Consider the following 22354-nt stretch of genomic DNA (forward strand, 5'->3'; position numbering starts at 1 on the left):
CACCCACTCAGATCTGGCTTCACTCTCTCACTCTCTTTTTCTTCCAGTTTCCTCCTGGTATTAGACAGACAAATGCAGGAAAAACACACAGATAATGAGAAAGTGTTCAAAAGCAGCAGCTCAAATTCCTTGACACATTGCCTGGGGGGAAAAAACCCTAAGCTTTACTTTTAATGAACTCATATAATTAAACCCAGAAGAAAAAAAAGGCAGACATAGACAGACAGACAGATAAACAGATAAACAGTCAGAGAAATAAAAATAAAGCTCCACTTTCCTCTTTAACACAGAGTTTGAAGGCTGCATTCTCAGATATGATGCAGAGCAGAAGGCAACTAATGATTAGATAGATAGATAGATAGATAGATAGATAGATAGATAGATAGATAGATAGATAGATAGATAGATAGATAGATAGATAGAGAAAAAGTGTGAGCCAACAGAAAGACAGAGGAGATGGTGATACTGACGTAAATCGTCAAAAGGAGGGAGGGTGTGAAAATGTGAGAATGTGTTAGTGGGCCAGAGAGATGGAGGAAAAGTGGGAGAGAGAGAGAGATTTGATCTTCATGCCAGATAAAATATGACAAAGTATGAGATAATTTATGCTAATGTTTAACCCAGCAATATCTAATCAACGCCAGTTTGCTGTGATCAGCCTGCATTTTGAATTATTTGTGTTTGTGTATACCTGTGCATCTATTTGTAAAGACAAGTGCAAAAAACATACAGCTTCATGCACACAATTACACAAAAACACATACAGCTTCATGCACACAATTACACAAAAACACATACAGCTTCATGCACACAATTACACAAAAGCACAGTGATAAGTATCTGCAAAATGGCTCCAAACGTGTGTATGTGAGATCAGTAACTGCAGTGTGACGTGAATGTCTAAAGTTTTGTGTGGAAGCAACATCACAGTTCATGTACGTATGTTTCACATGGGGGCGAACATCCAGCTCACAGCTCACTCTGACAAATCCCAACTTCCGCTCTCTGAAAAAGATCATCTTTTTCACCCTACCCCCCACCCAATCTTTCTCACTTTCTCCTTTCTTCGTTCACTCCATTTACTTACTCAGTGAGTCACCAACAATCGTCACTAATATTCATCAATTTCCAGCATGCTCCTCCTTCTACAGCCAATCCTTTGTGTTTTACAGTTGACTGGCGTGGCTATTGGCCAGTAGGCTCACAGATGGTGAGTGGGCTGGTGAGGGGGCACTGTTTGTTTGGCACATGCTGAGAGACTGAAATTTGGCCTTGTAATTTAGTTGCTCTATCTAGGATAGCTTACGCAGACAGAGAGAGAAATAGAGAGAGAGACAGACAGACAGACTTGTTGACAGCATAAGAATCTCTTTACTGTCTCTGAGTATATATAAATTGTTGAACTCATCTATATATATATATATATATATATATATATATATATATATATATATATATATACATACACATACACACACATACATACATACATACATATGTATGTATGTATGTATGTGAGTGTATACATACATATATATATATATATATATATATATATATATATATATATATATATGTATATGCATATGCATATGAGTGTGTGAACATGTGATTTGTACTCAAGTGCCTTTGGGTGCTGGATGGCATCCAGAGAATGAATAGAGACTCCCACACGAAATTAAGTTGAAAAGCACAGATAGTCATTTATTTCTCTTTTTGCTGAAAAGACAGCACTTATTTGTTGACACACATTCATTGATTCACACACAGACACACACACACACACATACTTTGGGTTAAAAGGTATAACTAAGCTTTGGTCATCTGTGAGAGCCCTGAAAAAAAAACAAGGTCACTCGAGAGCACCTCTTTGCAGTTTGACCTTACCCTTATAGCTGTTGTTTGCATCACATGCATAACATGTTACATATAGAAAATAAATAATGAAAACATAGACTAACTTTGTCATGGCAACCTTCAAACCTCTTGTGAAAAGACAGTTACAGACATGGGAGAATATTGCTCAAAAATATTTTAAAATAAAATACTAGCTATCTAAAATAAAATTCTATCTGAGGCTCAGGATAACAACTGCTCTCTTCCATCATACTTCTCTCAGTTGATCGCTTGGTCAGCCATCCTCAGCATGAGATGCTGTAGGACATGAAGTTTTTTTCCATCTCAGCACATCTCTTTATTTTCCTCTGAGCATTCCTCTATCTCACTCTGCCACCCACATCCACCCATCCACCCCTGCCTTAATACTCCCACACTCTCTCTCTGTTTCTCTCTCTCTCTCTCACACACACACACACACTTTTGCTCTTGTTTTCTTCATGTGTCCTTGCTCTCTTCACCTTAACTGTTCCATTTCTGCACATTAAAGACAGCCAAATCCCTCTATACCTGTTTCTTCCTGTCTTTCTCTCGTTGCTGGATCCTTCACACCTCTTCAGCCAGACAGTGAGAGAGTGAAGAATAAAGACCCTAAGGATTCGACAGCACAGCTGGAGAAGGTTAAAATGTTAATATTTTGAGGAGAAGAGAAGATGATGGAGAAGAGAAATTGTATCCTCACTCCTACATGAGTTTAAAGTCATAGAAGGAAAGTATGACAGTTAGGTGAAAAAACAAAACAAAAGATTAATTGCCTTCTTTACCTTCCTATCTAACACCCCATCCCCTGACGTCACTGATAATATTCTCTAACACAATGGTTTCTGATGTTGGACAATGTGCCAAATGTCAAGACATTAGTCAGTTCATTAGTCAATTCTCTTCCTCCTACTATCAGTCAGATCACACTGTTTGACTATTCGTGTCCATTCTCACTGATTTCAAGATGTATAAAGTCTTAAGTCACTGATTTTTCTTTTGAATTATTTTTTTTTTACCCATTGATTGAAAGTCTTTGGGTTAACTCAGCAGTTTAGGTTGGTTGGTTGTTGTCTTGGTATGAGGTTCTCACATAATGTTGATTTTGTTTTTAGGTATGAAGTCATATGAGCTTTGCACTAAGAGGTTAAAAGGAGAGTCTCACAGTGAGGAAAATTAATAGACAAATTTGTTTATATTTGAAAAAAAGGAAAAAAAAAGTGAAAAAAAAAATATCCATGACAAAGTTTCACATAAAAGACATGAAGCAAATTCATTCACACCAGTTCTTGCTGACAGGTTGATCTTACCAATCGCTGACAACAGAAATGATATCAGTCACATTCTGAACCAATCAGAGATCAGTAAACATGAACCAACAGATCAGTAGACATGAGACTTTCTTTGCTTAATGTACAGCTTTCCTGTTGATGATGATGTCATGATATATTTACAGGATGTTACTGATGATGTAATTGCTGTTAAGAGACAAATGAGAAAACAAAAGACATATTTTCCTGCATATCTCTGTCTTAGTAATGTTGTCTTATTCTCTCTCTCTCTCTCTCTCTCTCTGTCTCTTGCTCTCTCCATATGATACTTGCTGTCTTTTAGACATCTCTTTTATTCATCATTCTCTAATTATTCTTACATAGCCCTTTTTCTCACCACTTAACACCTTTCCTTTTTGTTTTCACACTCTAGCACTCTGCTTTCCCTGAATCTTTTGATATCCTTTGACATATGTTATATAATGACTGACATTGGACAGTCCATCTATTGATTAAATTGTAATGTAATCTGAAGAACTGTTAAAACTTTTAACTGATAAAACCAGTATAGTGTTAGAAATCATGTCTACCTAACATTACTGTAAGCAGTGCCAATAGTAGCACTGAAACTGTAGCACTTTGAGTAACAGTATTAGCTGCAATTATAAAGACAGTTATAGTCATAGGACCATCACAAGCAGCATTTACAATAGCCAAAATAGCACTAATAGCAGCCAAAAAAGGCAGAAGTATACAAATGTTGTACATAAATCTAGGATGGAACCATATATCCCCAGTCCATACAGACTGTGATATATATGAAAAGTCCACAAGGAAGGAGGACAGTGTACCTGTTGACTAACCAAGCCCTCTGGTAGTAACTATCATTCCCTTCCATTGTGATAATGGCCTGCACTGCAGTACCTGCCCTGAATCCCCTGCTTCCCCTACTGTATCCTAAATCAGTGTAGTGCCCTCTAGTTGCCTGGATAGCCTAGAGGCTCAAACTGAACAGAACAGAGATACAGGTAAGGTAGAAGTTAAACAGGAATCAGGTATGTGAGAATTAGGTTGAGTAAACGGGGTCTTCACTCCTCCAGAGAGGGGAAGAAGAAATGGGGGATCAAGATCCCTTACTAAGATACAAAGATTCAGCCAAAGAGGAGATGGATAGATACAGTCAGGATGGACATAACAACTAGCAAGAGAGTAGAAGGTAAGGAAGAAGATGAAGAAGAGAAAGGTGGAAGGGTGTCAAAGTCAGGGCATTCCACTTCGAAGCAGCGCAGCGAGGTGATACCTGCATCCTCATTGCCATAGTTGGCCCAATACTCTTCTTTTTCCAGCTTAGGAAGCAGCGCCTCTTCCTCGCCCAGCTCATACTTCGTGGATGTGGATGTGATTGAGGGTTTGCCAGCGGAGAAGGGATGGGCTTTCACGGTTTCTGAGCTCTTCTCGAAGATACCCTTGGTGGAGCTGACAGGCTTGTGCTTGGAGAACCACCAGCGGGTCTTGGTGCTGAAGGTAGTGGTGGTGGTTCCAGCCAGGGAGCCAGGGTCTGGCAGGGGGCACAGGGCAAAGTCCATCTCACGCAGGAAGCGGAGGTCCAGGCCACGGCGGGGAGCAGGAGAGGCACACAGCAGCTCAGAACTGGAGACCCGGTTGGACCTGAAGAACTCCCAGAGTGGGCGAGCCTCACAGCCACAGGCCCAGGGATTGTTGTTGAGCCGCAGGAACTGGATGGACTCCACATCACGCATTGCCTGGCCGGGCAGCTCAGCCAATGAGTTGTTGAAAAGGAAGAGCATGGTAAGGCGGCCCAGGTCACGGAAGGCGCGGCGGTTGACCTGCCGGATGCGATTGTCGTGCAGCAGCAGGCGGTCCAGGTTGACCAGGCCACGGAACACGTTCTCGGACAGCGTGCGGATGCGGTTGCCATGCAGGAACAGCTGGCTGAGGTTGATAAGATCAGCGAACAGGTCATCCTGGAGGAAGTGGAGCTGGTTCTCTTGAAGATACAGGTACTGCAAGCTGTAGAGCTTGTGGAAGATGTCATGGGGGAGGGCGGCCAAACGGCAGCGGTGCATGTGGAGGCTCTGCAGCTTCTCCAGCCCACGGAAAGCTCCACCCTCCAGGCGGCGCAGGTGAGGGTTATCACCCAGATCCAGCTCCTCCAGATCACGCAGCTCACTGAAAGCACCAGCCTCAATCCAGGTAATGTTGTTGGAGAAGAGCCACAGAACCTGAAGAGTAGGAGAGAGAGAGGGTGCAAGAAAGAAAGGTGGAGAGGATGAAGGAAATAAGGATGGTGGCAAAGGGTGGAGTGACAGGTGTAAAGAAAAGAATAAACAAGGAAGGATGAGCAGAAAGAGAAAGAAAAAGAGGTGAATGAAGGAGAAAGTTGTGAAAGGCCAGATGGTGGTGAAGAAAGCATGGATTTGAGTAGAGAAAATTGAGATAGACAGCACAGTGAGAGGTGGAAAGTAGTGAGGAATGTGAATAGAAGAGGAAGTGATAACAAGTGCAAAAAGGGAGAGGTGAAAATAGAGAATTAGTTAAAGGTAATACATTTACACTTAAAACTTTACAAGAGAAATATTCACTCATACAGTCTCACATTTTCTCTTATAGACACACATACCTGAGTTCCAAAGCCAAAGGAGCCCACTCTCAGCTCTGTGATGCGATTGTTCTGCAGAAAGACGCGCTGTGACTCGTAGGGGACGCCAGTGGGCACGAAGGTGAAGTTCTGCGCCTGGCAGCTCACGGTCATGGGAGTCGGGTAACACACACACAGGTGTGGGCAGCTCTGCACAGGTGCAGGCTTAAGCACAACCAACCAGACCACCAGCCAGAGCGAGAGACCACCTAAGAAAACACACACAACATGTTCCATTAAGAAATGAGCTCAGACACACTGCTCAGACAGTGAGTGCCACTCAAACTGTTGACCATATTAAAGTATCACTCAAACTGTTGACCAGGGCATATTTAAGTATCTAATGCATGTTCTAGGTTCTAATGCATCTCTGTTTTACAATAAATCTAAATCAGGCAAAACCCCATAAAAGTCAACTTACGTTGAACAAGTACTCAACTTCTGAAAAATTCCTAAGTTTAAACTAAATGTTTATGCAATGTAAAAGTAAAACCAGTCATCATGGTTCCACAAAATGTCTTTACACAACTTTGAAAGCTGTATCCTCACTATGCATAACACATATTCATTTACTCAGTTATTCCAACAGGTTTTTATAATGTACTTAAAATACAATGATCAACAAGAGAACAAAATTTTAGTGCAAGAGAAATTTGCAATACAGTACAGCCCAAGACATAAGCAAACTGCAGAAGGTACTTACTCTTAAAGTCGTGCGCCATGGAGCTTCGTCGGCTCCGCGTAAAGGCAGAAGTTTCCATTCCGAACCAAAGTCGAAAGCGAGTTAGCCTTAAGGAGGCGAGCGGTTCCTTGCTATCTCCGCTGATGCTCTGGTTCCTGAGTCGGAGCGACTGATGAGAGCGAGTGCCGAAAGCTCGCACCGGCCGCCCTTTATAGTCGCCCGGCGGCGCGGCGCCTACGTCGGTGGGCACCACGGAATCTCTCCTACGTCATCAACCGGGTCAGGCTCGAGCGAGGGGGTGGAAGAACGGAAGAGGAGGGGCGGTGTTGCCAGATTGTCCGATGTCAATCCAAACCGTAATGAATGACAGCTATGGGGTTGGATACTGTCTGTAGGCTTAACTAATTTTCAGTGAATTCGGTAATGCTTTGCACTCTGTAGATGTTTGTTATAATATGTATTTGGAAATGTGTGCTTATATTGGCTTATACAGAATTTTTAATGTGCTTTAAACTCTTAATGGACGGGAAACAGTCAAGCCAATCTGGCAACCCCGGAGAAAGCGCGCGCGCACAGGGGGAGTGAGGAGTGGAGGACGTAAATGAGTGTATCCATCCTTCGAGAGCGCGCGCAACCGATAAGGCTAGAGGGAAGTCGGGCTGTGCGCAGATTGGTCCACACACTCACGTTACAGACACTTAGTGGCGCGCGCACGAGACAGCGGGAGGGGCGGGGACGGGAGAGAGCGGGCACCAAGCCCGTTAACGATGACTGGACCGAGAAGAGGAGGATAGGACCGGAGAGATGTGTGCACGCGGCTCGTTTCTTGGCATCATCTGGGAGTGGTTTTCCTGCGCCTTTCATAGTGAGAAGCTTTTAGAGGCAGAGTCATACCTTACAGAGGAGAAGTTAGCCACTCTGGAGCTGTGGTTCTCCAAGTGGGGTCTGTACCGTACACTCTTCTAAATAATGGTTCTTTAAGGGTTCACTGGATAAGTAAGGGTCTTTATCTGGAACACTTTCTGATAGGGAAACACTTGGCTGTAGGGTTCTATACAGAACTTTTAAGGGTTTCTCCAGAGAAACAACAGAAGAACCCTTAAAAGGGTTGTTGTTAATCATTATATTTAAAAAAAATTATGGAGCTTAAAGCCATGAAGCACACTTTTAATTAGGCTACTATTTAGCCCAATATCTTAAAAATGAGTATAAATAACATCATGGCTCAAATAAATAGTTATGAAAGTTAATATTTGTGTAATGTACCCATATCTGAATATTTGGATGATATTTATCAAATAAAGCTGTTCTGCCATCATGAAGGAGGTCCATGAAATTATTTTTACACTGAAAATGGTCAGCTATCCATTAAATAAGGTATAACTCTAATAAAGGATTGTTATTTAACAGCCTAGATGAAGGTTTACAGACATTAAAACACCTAAGGTACTTCGGTAAATAATAAATAGTCACTCCTAAGAGTCATCTTCCTCCTTCATAAAGTGCTCTTTGGTTAAGTAAGTAAAGTTAAAAGTTCATGATTTCACCAGTTGTGTATTTACTGTACATTGAACCATACACTATTAACACTTGAGAGTGTATATGTAGGAAAGTGTTTTCACTGTCATACTAAACTGGGATTAAAATGAGTCACTGAGTCAAATAGATTACATTAAGGGCACTGCTCTACCTTTAAAGACACATTTACATTTGTACCTTCGAGAACAAAAATGCTTATGAACAGTACTTTATTTTCTGTCAGTGTGCCACAGCCTAACACAGCAAAAGTTCCTTAATAAAAAATGACATCAGCATTAGGCAGACAGACAAAGTGACAGACAGACAGACAAACAGATAGGCGGAGAAAACATGAAGAGCCTGAGGATGTCCATGTTATTCAACACCGCCTCCACTCGCTTTCAAGTTTTGGATACCGCATCCCTCTCTCCCTTTCCACCTCCACACTAACACTGCATGACTGGACAAACAGGCTTTCCCCGCTCCACCTACAACAAGTAACCAGCTGGGAGTTTTGTGTAAGTGTGTGTATATGTGAATTAGTGTGTTTGCATATATGTGTGTGTGCCTGTGCATGCATGACTCTTTGTATGTATCATCACCAAGCCAGAGGCATAGCATGACTGACACCATTTATACAAAAAGTGTTGGAGTGGAGGAGCGAAAAAGAGCTCGAATGACAGAGAATGAAAAGTTCAAAGCTGACTAAAGATGAAGAAGAATATAAATGTGTGAATAATAATAAAGGAATCAGATAGGTGAAAGACACGATTGGTGGCAGAAGCTGAGCTTTCCAAAAGATTTGGGGAAAAATTCATCCTGAAATTCACAGCCAATATTTTGATTGAAAAGATTTGGTCATATTCGAATTTGAAGTGTATTTGTCTCTCAACATGAGGGTAGAATTATACTACTTCGACTCAAAATGCTGAAGAATCATTAAAAGGCATATTCAAGGAGAATAAAAAAGATTATCTTAAAAAAAAAACTCAACAATAGAGGGGTCTCAGTAGAGCTGATGCCATGAAATGTTTATTAACTAATAGTGTAGCAAAGAGAATGGACAGCCGTAGTGATAACATATGACATATAACACTGAGGGAATTCACTACACAAATCCACAAATATGGAAATTCTTTATTAGCAATTTTGCAATAAGAGGACAAAAAATCTTAAAAACCTTTTGGCTGTCATATAGAAGTATGATGTGTGCTAGGTTGGAGAAAAGTAAGAGAAGAAAGATGCAGAGAGCGAGACTTTAAAAGGCCTTTTTAAATTATAAATTAGAGAAACAGCATTTAAAAGTCAAACATTTTCAAGCTTCTTGAGCAGGATAGCCAATTAAAAACCTTAGACTACACTTTCTTATTAGTGTGATGAGAGCCTCAACTCCCATGCATAATTCACCAAGGCTTTGCAGAAGTTCAGTGCATGTATATGCTGTTCTTCAGATTTTAGCCTGATTGATTAAAAAAAAAAGTTAAAGACATGCCAACTAGAAAATGTAGCCACAAATGAATAGAAAATTGGGAATCAAGAAACTTAACTCATTGAGATGTTGACCCAGGAGATGAATAAGTCAAGTAAAATCAACTGGCACAGTCATAAAATCAATGAACACAAATGAATAAATGATTAAGCAAGTAAAACTCAGTGTAGGATGGGTGATACACAGCCACTAATATAATAATACTCATACTAGTATAATCAAAGAATTAGATTCTGTGCATTTAAAACAGCTGAATTCTAGCTAACACAGCAGCTGGACATTAATATCTTCTTTTGGGACAGAGGTGTAGTCTCTGATGTTGAGGGACAACCAGGGTTGATTTTTTCCCCCATTCATGTATCTCCAGGCCACCACTATGCTTTCAACACCTCCAGGAATAACACTGAAACAGGGCTGACTTCTTCATGCATCACCATAAAAGAAAAAAAAATAATGCAGATAACTAGCAATGACGTTATGAACATGGAGGTTGGACAAGGCAATTTACAGCTGTAGGAGGAATGAGCATGTGTTTTCACACATATTATTACAGGATTTTTTATTTATTATTATTTTTTTTTTAACAATATATGGCATTACTGGGCCAGGATTACTGAAAAGCTGCTACAGAAATAACAGTAATGATTTTTTTAAATGTCTTATTAGAGAATTTTGAATGTCCTTTAAATACTCTTTAGCCTGTGTGAGCATCTGAAATAAGCAGCAATACTTGCATCATCTTCTGAAAGTCAAAACCCTAAACAGAGCATTTGCTCCAAAATCGAAACCTGTTTCTGAGGAAATAGGGTGGGAAACACGTTCCCTCACGCTTACGAGTGGAGGGAACGTGGAGTGGAGTGGCAGTATGCGTTATGTTCCAGAGTGCCCTCATGCCTGTTTTACCTGTTTTAATGGGAAATAATAATAGTGTGCTTAATAAACATTAGCCAGAACTAATCATACTAAAGCAGCACTCATGTGAAATGTGGTACAGTGTGTGTAATGCCACATGAGTACTTTAAAGTCACCCTAAACTTTATATATTTTTTATTTAAGGAATTTAGTTTTATGACTTTCAATGAATTAGTATTACAACTAATTTGAATACGTAGACTGGTTAATTGGAAAATGTCATGACTTCTTTTAAGAAACAGTGGGAACTGAAAATTCATTCATTCATTTTCAGTAAAGGATTGGATTCAGAGCCTATCCTGGGAATGCTGGGTAAAAGGATGAGAGATAAAAATCTCAGTATTGAATACTGCTGCGGCGTGGGTTCGATTCCTGGCCAGGGAACCAACCCCAGCCACTAGAGTTGCGTACAATAGTACGCTCTCAGTGCCGGTCCCAAGCCAGGATAGAATTGGGGAGGGTTGTGTCAGGAAGGGCATCCAGCGTAAAAACTGTGCCAAATCAAATACCCGGACCAATGATCTGCTGTGGCGACCCCCTAACGGGAGCAGCCGAAAGAGGAGCAGCAACAACATCATGTTTCAATATGCAAATCCAGGCAATACAACATCAGGGTTTCACCAAGTTACGTGATCTAGTGCATTTCTAATTTGCATATTCATAAAATAGGTGGCACAGTGGTGCAGCAGATATCATTTATGCCTCACAGCTCCAGGGTCCCTGGTTCGATCTTGAGCTTGTTACTGTCTGTGTCTAGTTTCTACCTTTTCTCCGTGTCTGTGTGAGTTTCCTTCGGGTTCCCTAAAAACATGCCTCTGTGTAAATGAATGTGTGCATGGAGCCCTGTGATGGACTGACATCACATTCAGGTTGTATTGCTGCCTCACATCTAGTGTTCCCAAGATGGGTTCTGGATCCACCATGAGCCTGTTCACAAAAAAGCTGTTACTGAAGATGGATGAATGAATGAATGAAATTTCAGGTATTTCCCCTGGTAGTATACAAAGAAACTCAAAATCCCTTTATTGCTAGCATCTTCCCATTGTGTTACACTGACTTACTGGCTTTCACTTTTCGAGTAAATGACAGCAGATTGGGTGAGCAAATGCTTACGCCAAGTATCATCTCAAGGTTTTGACTTCTGACTTTGGCATGCTGAGTTTGACCACACAGTTTGCTGAAGACATTTGCTGTGTCTGGATTGAGCCACAAAGGAGGATTTCTGTCTTATTCTTGTGCCATTGGTCAGGACTGCAGAAATTTTCACACTATCTGACAAAACAAATTTATGCTCTGGTATAGCCATCAAGATCTAGAGAGGGCACCAAAGTTCAGATGACTAAGAAAGGACCCTGGATGTGCGTGCATATACAGACAAAATCCACCCCAGTGATAATGGACTTCTCGTCCCGCCCCTCTTTTTCCGCTCCCTGTTTTGGTAGTGAGGATGGATATGACGAGGCGTCCCACTGACGCTCTATGCCTCTAATGATGCAAACACATAATTAAATGCAAATCCCTGCTGCGGTCTCTTCATGTTCACTCTCCCAGTTTCATGCACTCTCACTCTAACTGCATCTCTTTTTCCCTCTCTCCCTCCCTCTCTGTCTCTCTACACTCTGTCTTCATTCTCATTTCCCCCACCCTATCTTTCTAGTCTCTTTCATTTCTGTCTCCAGAGGTGTGCCATGTAGCAATAATGATGTATCTGCCTTCCCACCTCTTGTCCTGTCCTCCCTACCTTTTATTGCAATTTTTCAGCACCAGGATGTGTATTATTCCGGATGTTTCAGGATGTGCCATTATTTTGCCATAAGAATATTCATGGAGATTCAACTGTCATTACATGTTTAGTCAGGCATTTTGTTAGATAGCTGTTCTCTCATGTAAAGTTGCAGATCTGAGGGTTCATGGGCAGAGAGAGTTATGGTAAACTGGGATGTTTTGATGCTGTTGTTCCCCCTCTCTTACATGATCACGCAGGCTTATTGATGGTGGAGTGGCAGGATGCTTTGTGCTCCAGTGTGCTCTCATTCCTGTTTTGTCTGCTGGTTCTCTCTTTTAGTTATGTTGTCACAGATAGACCTGCCAGAGTCCCTGCTTCAACTCTCTCTCAGTATACACCATTTTAAACCAGCGGAGGACAAGAGCATACCTGATAATCTGATCTTTCTCTCTGTCAAGCTATACTTGTACTCCTGCTGCCGCTGCCTGATCCTGACACACTTCTACTGCTGTAGCTCCCCTCACCCTTCAAACCAGCTTGATTCATTCAGCTTGTTTTCTTCTGCACTTGTGACTCATCTTCTGCTGCTATGGGCTGTCCCACATTGATACCCTAAAGATTTAAACTTCCCAAAAATCATTTTATGTTTAAGTCTATCCAGGTCTATCTGTCCTAACTCTCCTAACCCAGAAGAGCATGGGTTCCCTTTTGAATCTGCTTCCTCTAAAGGTTTCTTCATCTCAGACAGTTTTCCTTGCCACTGTCACCTCTGTCTTGTTTGAACTCACTAGGAATTTTGTGTGTACAGGCCCTGAGTGTAAAGTAATAACCAGATGTATCAGCCTCATGCTTATTAGAACAGTTTGCTGTCTCTATGGACTCTGTGTTGTTTATTGCTTTGGAGGCAATAAAAAAAATGCCAGCTTACAAGGCTTTCAAGGCTACATCAATTATAACCTCCATTTATTGTAGCTCTCTGTAGGGTGTGCTAAGGGCTAATGGTATATATATATATTTTGGAAGTCTTTCACTGTAAAAGACCAACCTGTGACTATTACATTCACTTTGCTGACCCTATGTTTTAGTGTAACCTACCTGGGTTGATTACACTACCCTACAAAGTTACACTGATACAGACCTACATTATAAAAAAAAAAAGGAGGGGGGGGTAGAGGTCATTCTCCTCTTATGTAAAAGGTGTCATATTCTTTCTTTCTTTCTTTTTAATTCTTTAATGCTATTACACAATGGAAGACCCACCAGATATTTATAAATACACAAGGTAGAGGTTTTCATTTTGCCTTCAAGAAAGATGTTTTGGGTATTGGGTAATTGGGCAACTAGCTGATAACTTCAGACATAAATCCAAAATGCCTCTCTTAAAGCCGAGAATAAGAACATTTATCATGAAAAGTTAATGGTAGCTAGAATGTATTGATAAACACAGCAGCAGACTTTGATAATTCACTCTTACATTTTGAGAAAGCTCAACACTGAAACCTTAACTAGCAGTTTGAGAGAGCAAAGGATGTTGGCCTTCTCTTACAACGAATATTAGGAGTGAATTATTCTTGTCTGCTACATTTTGCTGGCTGAGATTCAGCTCACACTGCCAATTAACTGTTATTATTTATTATATATTAACAGGCAGTGCTGTCTGGCCATTTGTAACCTTTTAAATGGTTTAATTACAGACTGCATACCCCTTGTTGATTAAGTCTGCACTAGAAGCTAGACTCTGACCGTGACTGTATTGGTCTGAGTCATAGCATGTTATGAATTTAGTCTCAGCAGGTTCAGAAGAGCACAGTCTCCATGTGCCAATGTGCACCAAAATGACTTAAAGCAGCTTGATCAACAAATAGTCCATCAAAGGCAGTAGCTCTCAAACTTTTATCTTCCTGCAGTGTATTGGTTCAATTCAAAATGAACACACTTTGGATCAGAAGTGTTAGTATTGTGTTTGAACAAAAAAGGCATGAATGCAGAACACACAGAATGAAAGCATTTCAGAGTAATTGCACATTGACTAAAAATTCAATATGCTGCAGAAGCTTAGAATTAAGCCAAACATTCCTCTAAACACCCAAATTCTAAAAATCACTCCGGCTTATTGTAATAGGTACAGGGATGGAGGAAAGGAGTTTTTTGTATCTTCACGTGAAACTGTAAAAGGGTAAATGGTAAAAGAGATGATGATGATGATGATGATAATACTAATATGCTGCTAAAGTTGAGTGCAACTATTGGTTCAACAGAGCTCCTAAGTTCCTGAAATGAGCATAATAGTAACACTAAAGAGGAAACATGCTGATGTCAGACGTGTGTATTTGGAGTTTAATGCTGCATCATCCCCAATAACGCACAAGCAGCTTTATTAGAAAGAGACATGTGGTTACGCCTCTGACAGCAACTGAGCGACAAGCTTTCAGGCTGCTCTTATATGCCTTGACAGAAGCCATTGAATGCTTTATTATTGTTCTCGCTGTCTTTCTCTCCTGCCTACTCTCTCGCACTCTCTTTCTCACTCTCACACTCATCCGCCCTTCCTAAACACAAGTCATGCTCTCCATCTTTGTCAGCCCCTGCCGTCATTTCCGATTCTCCATACACAGCTTGAAAAGAGACCCTGTGTTTGTTTGAGGTAGCTTCAGCTCAGCCCTATAAATGCAACTAATTAAGGCAAATGTACTGAAGGACCATTTAGTATGGGGAAAAAAACACATTTTTGAGTGCTACTGGAACTGAAACACGTTCAGGGACTCATTCTTCCCAGAAGGCTCTTTCCCATCAATTACGTCAACCTAAACCACCGGACCTCCTTTAACTGGAAACCACATTTACCGTATATATTTATAATGCAGTTGCAGTTATTGCAGGTCTCAGTCCTGTTTCCGCACTGCTTATCTGCATTTTGAGTGTTTATTGCTCACATTAGTTGCACAAAGTAACTGTTAACTGAATGAAGCTTTTCGTCCATTAACTTACAAATAGCAGGCTGAAATGAATTGAGCAGAGATTCGGGGAGACAGAGACACTAAGAGATACACAGAGCGAGCTCAAGGCTTAATACAGGTACTTCACACTAAAATCGTGAGTGTGAAATTTACACATGCTGTTCACAAGCTTCATATGTACAGTATAGGTGTCATTTCAACAGTGAAGATTATTAATTTAAACATATGGGTATACAGTATTTTGGGTCCAAAACCATGTCCATATGGTTAAATGAATTTTACAAATATAATAAAATCATTAATGTTAAAATAATTCCTATACTGTACATGCTTATAATAATTCTATTGGACTAACATTATATTATATGTATATGTATATAATATATATGTATTCATATATAATATATTATATGTATATGTATATGTATATATTTATTCATCATTCTCATTTATGTAAGATGAAACATAATGGGGCATGCTGTAGGAAAATAATCAAAGATGCAGCCTTAATTACAGTGTTTTATTCCCCTGATACCTTAGAAATATGATTACAACATATTATATTTTTTTTAAATCAGTTTATAGTTACATTTAATGTTGTGGAACATCCATGAAACAAGTTCATTTTTCTGTAATCACTTACAATATAGCAGCTATAAACAGTCATAACTATAACTCTCATATAAGCCTCTCTTTTTTCTCTTTCTTGAAATTAATAAGGCAAAAAATCTCAGCTTGTCACGTGAACAAAAAATATTGGAAAATGCAAAAACCCTCTAAACTGAAAATTTTCCCATGGCGGTAAACTTACTGACTGTTACAAAGTTCTGACAATGGAGACTACTTCCATAAATTTTAAAGAAATATCTCCTTAAAGAAAGCTTCACTATATCAACAATTATACATTTTTCTTTACTAAATGAAAAAAACTTTTTTATTTTATTATTATATTATGTGGAGCATCCTCCATACAAGCCCCTGTGTAAGGTGTCACTACAGAAATCATAATAAATTAGAATGAGTGCATTAAAAATGTATAAACCTGTGACTTGTCTTGCAGTCAGAGTTGCTGTTATAGAAAACTAATCAGCACTTTCTTGCAAGTCAGATATAAACTTTCAACAGCTCTGTGTTATAAATACACTGTAAAAAAAAAAAGAGTAATTTACTGGCAACAGTGCTGCTCAAAGCCTTGAGCAGGTGCGACGAGTTCAGCTAGCTTGCACTGATTCAATGCAATCTTTTAGTGCGAGTTAATTCAGTGGTAGAAGTGATTGAGTCAGTGCAAGCTAGTTGAGCTATTTGCAATAGCTCAGTGATTAAGGCTTTGAGTTACAGTACAGTAACTCATGCGTTCAAATCTCAGTACCAAAAAAAAAAAGACTGCTATGGTTGGCTCCTTGAGCAAGACCTTTAACCTTAAGCTCAGATGTATCTAGCATCAAATGTCAGCCAAATGAGCAAATGCACTGGATTATGTATTATTTTTTTTACTATGTAAGATATTACAGTACTTTGCTGTAAATATGTTTACAGTTGTAAATTTTTACTTTAATGGCAACCCTAAAGCTGTTTTGAAATTCAAACTTATGAAGTCTTTTGTGTTAGCGTTTCCCCTTAAGGCGATGCCCCCAAAACAAATGGCAAGGATAGAACACCCGAATGCCAGTTCAGCATGAAGAATATTCTGGATTGCCAGACTTGACTGACAGATAAGTAGACAAGTCCTGCTTATAAAACCTGGGGTGCCACAGAGACAGAAATTTCTCCTCTAGGCAGATATTTTATTGATTGCTGGCAGAATGTGAAGAGAACGTGTTTTGACTTAAAAATCTCTGATTCCACTTTTAAGATAACCATACAGGAGTCATGTCAGGACTGCAAATTTATGTTAGTTTTGAGTTGGAACTCAGGTAGATCAGGAGGAAAGTTGGTGTTCAGTGGTCTTACTGATGATGTTTTTGATTATGTCGGATAAAACGGCTTGAAAGAAATCATTTTGTGAAAGCACTATATGAATTGTTCTAAGGAGATCTTCAGATAATGCCACATAAAGTGCTTTTGTAACACTTAAGTATATAAATCAGGATCATATCCAAAATAGTAGTTTCAAACACTTGTTACTGTATTTACATGCAGGGCATTGTCATATATTCATATATCAATACATACATATTTTTATTAATTAACTATTACAATGTTTTGTTAAATAAAGAACAACACAATGAACTTTCTATCTGTTTATAGTTAGGGTTAATGTTGTGGAACATCCATGAAGCAAATTAGTTCCTGTTATCACTTACATTATAATAGCTATAAACAGTTGTTCCCTCACCAGACTATTTTTTCTTAATTAAAAAAACTCAGCTTGTCATGTTATGAAGAAACCAGAAAGTACAAAGTTCTCTGTCCTGAAGACTTTTCATCATTGGAAAACTTATTGGCTGTTACAAAGTTCTAGCACTGGAGACTTCTTCTATATATGTTAAATAAACATTTCCTTACATAAAACTTCACCATATCAATGATTAGATGTTTTATTTTGTTCATTTTTTCAAAATATATTGACTATTAGTCTTAGATTATGTGGAGCATCCAGCATACAAGTACCTGTGAAGCTGTTCCTATAGAAACGATGCTGTGTTAGAACGAGTGCATTAATATAAACCTGTAATCTATCTTGCAGCCAAAACTATTATAGAAAATTAATCAACACCTCCTGAACAATCAGAATTGAAATTTCTATAGCATTGTTCTATAAAGTAGCCAAGCAGCTCCAGCTTAAAAATAAAAGAAGCAAATGTCAATCTTTAAACATGTCTCAGCTGATTGACTACACTGAGGTAATTGTAAAGTGAATTTTATTTTTCGCCAAACTATTCCTTTAAATCTCTCTACTGCACTATTAACAAAGGCTAATCTAAAGTTTATGATCTAATTTACCTTTTGTATTTGATTCCTGTATTAGATTTATAACAATAGTTTTATTTTCCTTTGTAGTTCTTCTGCAATACTGACCCACATCTACTAAATAAGTAGCCCTGGCCACTTGTTTTTCTCCCTCTGATCCTTTCTTCCTTGAATTCCTTTGTCACCAGGAGATGATACGACACTGGTTGGCAATATTTGACGTCATATATGCTCTTGCACTGCCTCTCCTATCCCAGAGGACTCTGCACAATTATGTCTGTGTCTCATTCTTCATTCCCTGCACCTCTTTCTCTCACACTGTTTTTCTCTCTTCAGCCCATCCCTCGCACTCATGTTCTTGCCTTTTCTCTCTTGTTCTCACATTGAACATTTTTTTAGTTGAACATGCCTTTCTTTCTCTTCTCAGCTTTCCAGTTCTTTTTTTCCCTCCCATCAATGGTGGAACTTCACATATTGTTGCAACTCATGACCTTTCACCTTCTTCTGATGTCCACTCCCAATTTCCTGTGTGTGTGTGTGTGTGTGTGTGTGTGTGTGTGCTGTAGTCATAAAGAAAGCATATCCTCTGTACACTCGGTGTGTGGGCAGGTGGCTAGAGTGCACAGTGTGTGATATTTATATGTGTGTTGCTCTATGTCATGCAGAACTCTGAGCTGAGGATATATTCATACCTAAAGCATGAGAGATCTCCTTTCATCCTGGGAGTTTTTGTTCAGCAAAATCTATAGATTCTCATCCTCAGGATTCTTGTTACTGTCAGAAAACATGTCTGAAAACATACTTGGATGGACATATTCTTGTACATGTACCATTAAAGGTACAATGCTAAAGTTCAGTTTTGTCCCTTAAATGTATTTTAAAGATGCACTACATCCACTAGGTCTAACTAAACTTACAAAAGTCCGTAATGACAAGCTGTTATTAGATTAGTACATTTTATTTCCTGAAAATTTACCAAGAGAAAAGCATCTGGACTGTTTTTTTCTCTCTGTTATGTGCACATTTACTGCCTCCTACCCATGATCTGTCTCATTTTTATGATCTGTGAAGCAATATTCTAAGTCTAAAATGTACTACATGCTTTCTCTCGTGTTGCAAACCCACTAATAGAGATAGTGGTACAGATACTTCACTCTAAATTGTGTTAAATGAACACGCATAGTGTTAGACTGGGCTGAAATTTAGCTATATGCATCCACACACATGATTTCTGCACACACACACACACACATGCACACACACACACACACACAGTTGCTTGCTCTTTATTTTTAACCCAGTCCAGTGACTGAGACACGGGCTCACAGATGACGCAGATACAAACGCAACACTGACACCAACAGACACCAAGAGATAGAAGAAAGAATAGAGGGAGGAGAGTGTGAGCTAGAGTGGGAGAAAGGAGAGAGAGAGTGTTGAAAAAAAACAGAAGTTGTCAGTAAGGGACAAGCTATTACAAAGATATGGATAAAGAAAAGAGGGGGGTGTAAACAGGTGTGAATGAAGTGAGTTCAGTGCTTCTCAGTGTATATATCTGAGTGATGAAACCAGAGGAAAAGCAAACACTTGCACCCCTGTTCCTGAAAACTGACAGCCAGCACACGTATGTGCAAAGACTACTCATTTGCTCTCTCTCTCTCTCTCTCTCTCTCTCTCTCTCTCTTCTTTTCACTCTCTTTCTGACGTTCTCCCTCTCTCTCCTCCCAGTTCACTCCCACTAGTTTGTTTAGGGGAGATAAATAGGTTACATCACACTCCACTGAAAGACGTTTTGTAGGGTTCCAGAAAAAGAAGTGCATCACCCCCGGCTAACTTGCAACGCGACTATGACGCAAAGAGAGGTCTATAAGACACACTCTGTGAGTTTGTGTGCGTGTGTGTGTGTGTGTGTGTCTCAGACAGATAGAGCAAAAGACATATAAAAGACTTACAGTACAGTACTGTCAGAAATAAAGATAATGTACAGTTTGCATCTCATTCTTTACAATACAAATGTAGTTTTGAATGTACAATTATGTGTCTTAATGATGTTTCTTTGCAATTATGTTTCTCTAATGTACAAAAGACAGACCCCTTGAGGGTGCCACCACAACAGCACTGTATCGTTTGTACCCATAAATCCCAATTTACTGCCATTTGTTCCCGAGAGCCTGCTTTCTGTGCTTGCTTACTTTACTGCTGCTTTGAAGTTATGCGCTTCAGGAACTCAATGTGAGGTAATTGAATAATGGATGATGAGGTTTGAGGTGTTATTTGTGCCCATATTTGTGCAAAAACCTCAGCTCTTCACTTCCTCTAGTGGTAGCAGTGCGCCACTGCAAGAACACTCAATTACCTCATATTGATTTCCTGCCGAGCCTACAGATAACTTTCTCTCCTTCATCCATCCCCCAATTCCTCTGAAATCAAATCTATTTCCCCCTTGTTAATACTCAGAGCCCACGAATTGAGTAAATATAAGAAGAAAGAGACAGATCACACACTCAACCTTCTACCCCATGCCTGCCTACTGATATTCCCCTACAAGCACAGCTGGAGTGTGTCTCTGGAACACAGCAGCCTCTAACAAGGTAATGGGAATCTGACTTCAAACTGGAATCTGACGTCAAACCTGACATCAGACCTGAGATATAGACGTGTGTGTGTGTGAGTGTGTATGTGTGCGTGCCTAGAAGCAGTGACCTGGTGTGGGAAGGATGACAGTAAGATGGTATACTGAGATGAGATGTGTTTCTACTGAGTGACTGAGAAAGGCTTGAAGCTGTTGTGTAATGCACACACATACACGTTTGTCTTACAATCCTTGTGAGGACCTTCCTTTTACATGATTATTAATGAAGCTAACTAATGCTAGGCCTACAGCTAAATCCATAATCCTAACCTTGTTAACCAAAAGGACACTATTTGGTATATTTGGTCTCCACCAAGATATAAAAACATGCCAAGACACACACACACACACACACACACAGCAAAGGACATGATGAAAGCATTTGAATCAAATGAGTCATAAATATGAGTGTATTTGTGTGATGTCTCTAAATGCGTGAATTATTATTCATGGATATTTCATTGTTATATATACAGTGTATTCACCAGTCTATATGACCTCTAACTGCTACTATTTGAGAGACTGTGAGTTTTCAAACGTCAGAGAAACTGTAGCTTACTGTAATAATAAATTCACTTATCACAGCAGCTCACAGACAGTTAAAGTGCAGGAAGAAAGAAAAGTAAGGAAGAAAGAAAAGTTAAAACTATAACTATAACTATATATACACCTTAGGAATAATAAAAGAAATAAAATTATATAAAATTTATAAAATATTGCACATTTTGTACATCATGATAGTTAACTAGCTAAACCTGGCAGTAAGATTGCCAGCAGCCACTTGCACAAGTTGAACATAAGTTTGGACATTAACACTAAAATGGTTTTAAATATTTTGTGATGTACCTTAGCAATAATCTCAATATGTCCTATTTTGCAATAGCTAACAAAAGCGTTTGTTGCACTGCCTGATATAAAAACAACCTATGTGTCAGTTGTCTTATGATCCCATACATTTATACATGCCAAAAAAGTATAAGAGTGAGATATCCGGTGATCATAGACCACAAAAATACTTCCCACAAAGATGGTAAACGTACTTTTTACTCTGCACACAGTGCACTTTGAACAACATGGCAGATGTTATGCATACTAATTAATAAATTAAAACCATGCTACTTGGTGCAACTGTTACTTTTAAGTGGTCCATAATCTCAAATATAGTCACCATTTACATTCAAACTATGCTACAATGGAGCTTACGTTCTACTGTTGCAATCAGCTGCAAGTCTTCATAAAAAAAAGCATACTTGCTAGTGCATTCATGTAGATATAATAAATCTAATAATAGCAAAAGTCCAACCACCCACCCACAAATAAAAAAAAATCTACCCCTGGCAGCAGGTCAACAGTAGCCAAGTTTCATGGAGAACCCACACATACTTGGCAACACTGGTTTGCAGTGCTAATGATAACTAGTTAGCTAGCCTGGTCTGTTTTGGGATCTTCCAGAGATAAGTCAGTGTGTATAACCTAATCCATGACAAAAATGATGTTGTATAGTTTGTATTTAGAGAAATAAAGAACTATGGACTGTTGGCCAGTGACACCAGCCGTTCCTGCATCTTGATGAAATGATAAAGGGCTAACAGGAAGGAAACAGGAACCTCATAACATATTTGTAATTAGAGCTTGTATGCTAATGTTCATGGGCAAATCTCTTGGTTGGGAAACTTGTACTGACAATACCCAACAAAAATTGGGAAATTTTTTGGGACATTGG

General features: G+C 39.4%; 1 protein-coding gene across 1 annotated transcript; it reads right to left on the reverse strand.

Moving 5' to 3' along the window:
• Positions 1-1678: 1678 nt before the first annotated feature.
• Positions 1679-6709, reverse strand: rtn4rl2a (reticulon 4 receptor-like 2 a). Its single transcript, XM_026935162.3, has 3 exons — positions 6509-6709; positions 5788-6014; positions 1679-5389 (listed from the first exon to the last, which is right to left on the reverse strand). Exons 1-3 carry the CDS (start codon positions 6564-6566, stop codon positions 4298-4300), a joined length of 1377 nt encoding a protein of 458 aa, XP_026790963.1. The 5' UTR covers positions 6567-6709; the 3' UTR covers positions 1679-4297.
• Between the last annotated feature and the right edge of the window lie 15645 nt (positions 6710-22354).

This window comes from Pangasianodon hypophthalmus, chromosome 3 (assembly GCF_027358585.1).
Source record: "Pangasianodon hypophthalmus isolate fPanHyp1 chromosome 3, fPanHyp1.pri, whole genome shotgun sequence".
Taxonomy (NCBI): Eukaryota; Metazoa; Chordata; class Actinopteri; order Siluriformes; family Pangasiidae; genus Pangasianodon; species Pangasianodon hypophthalmus.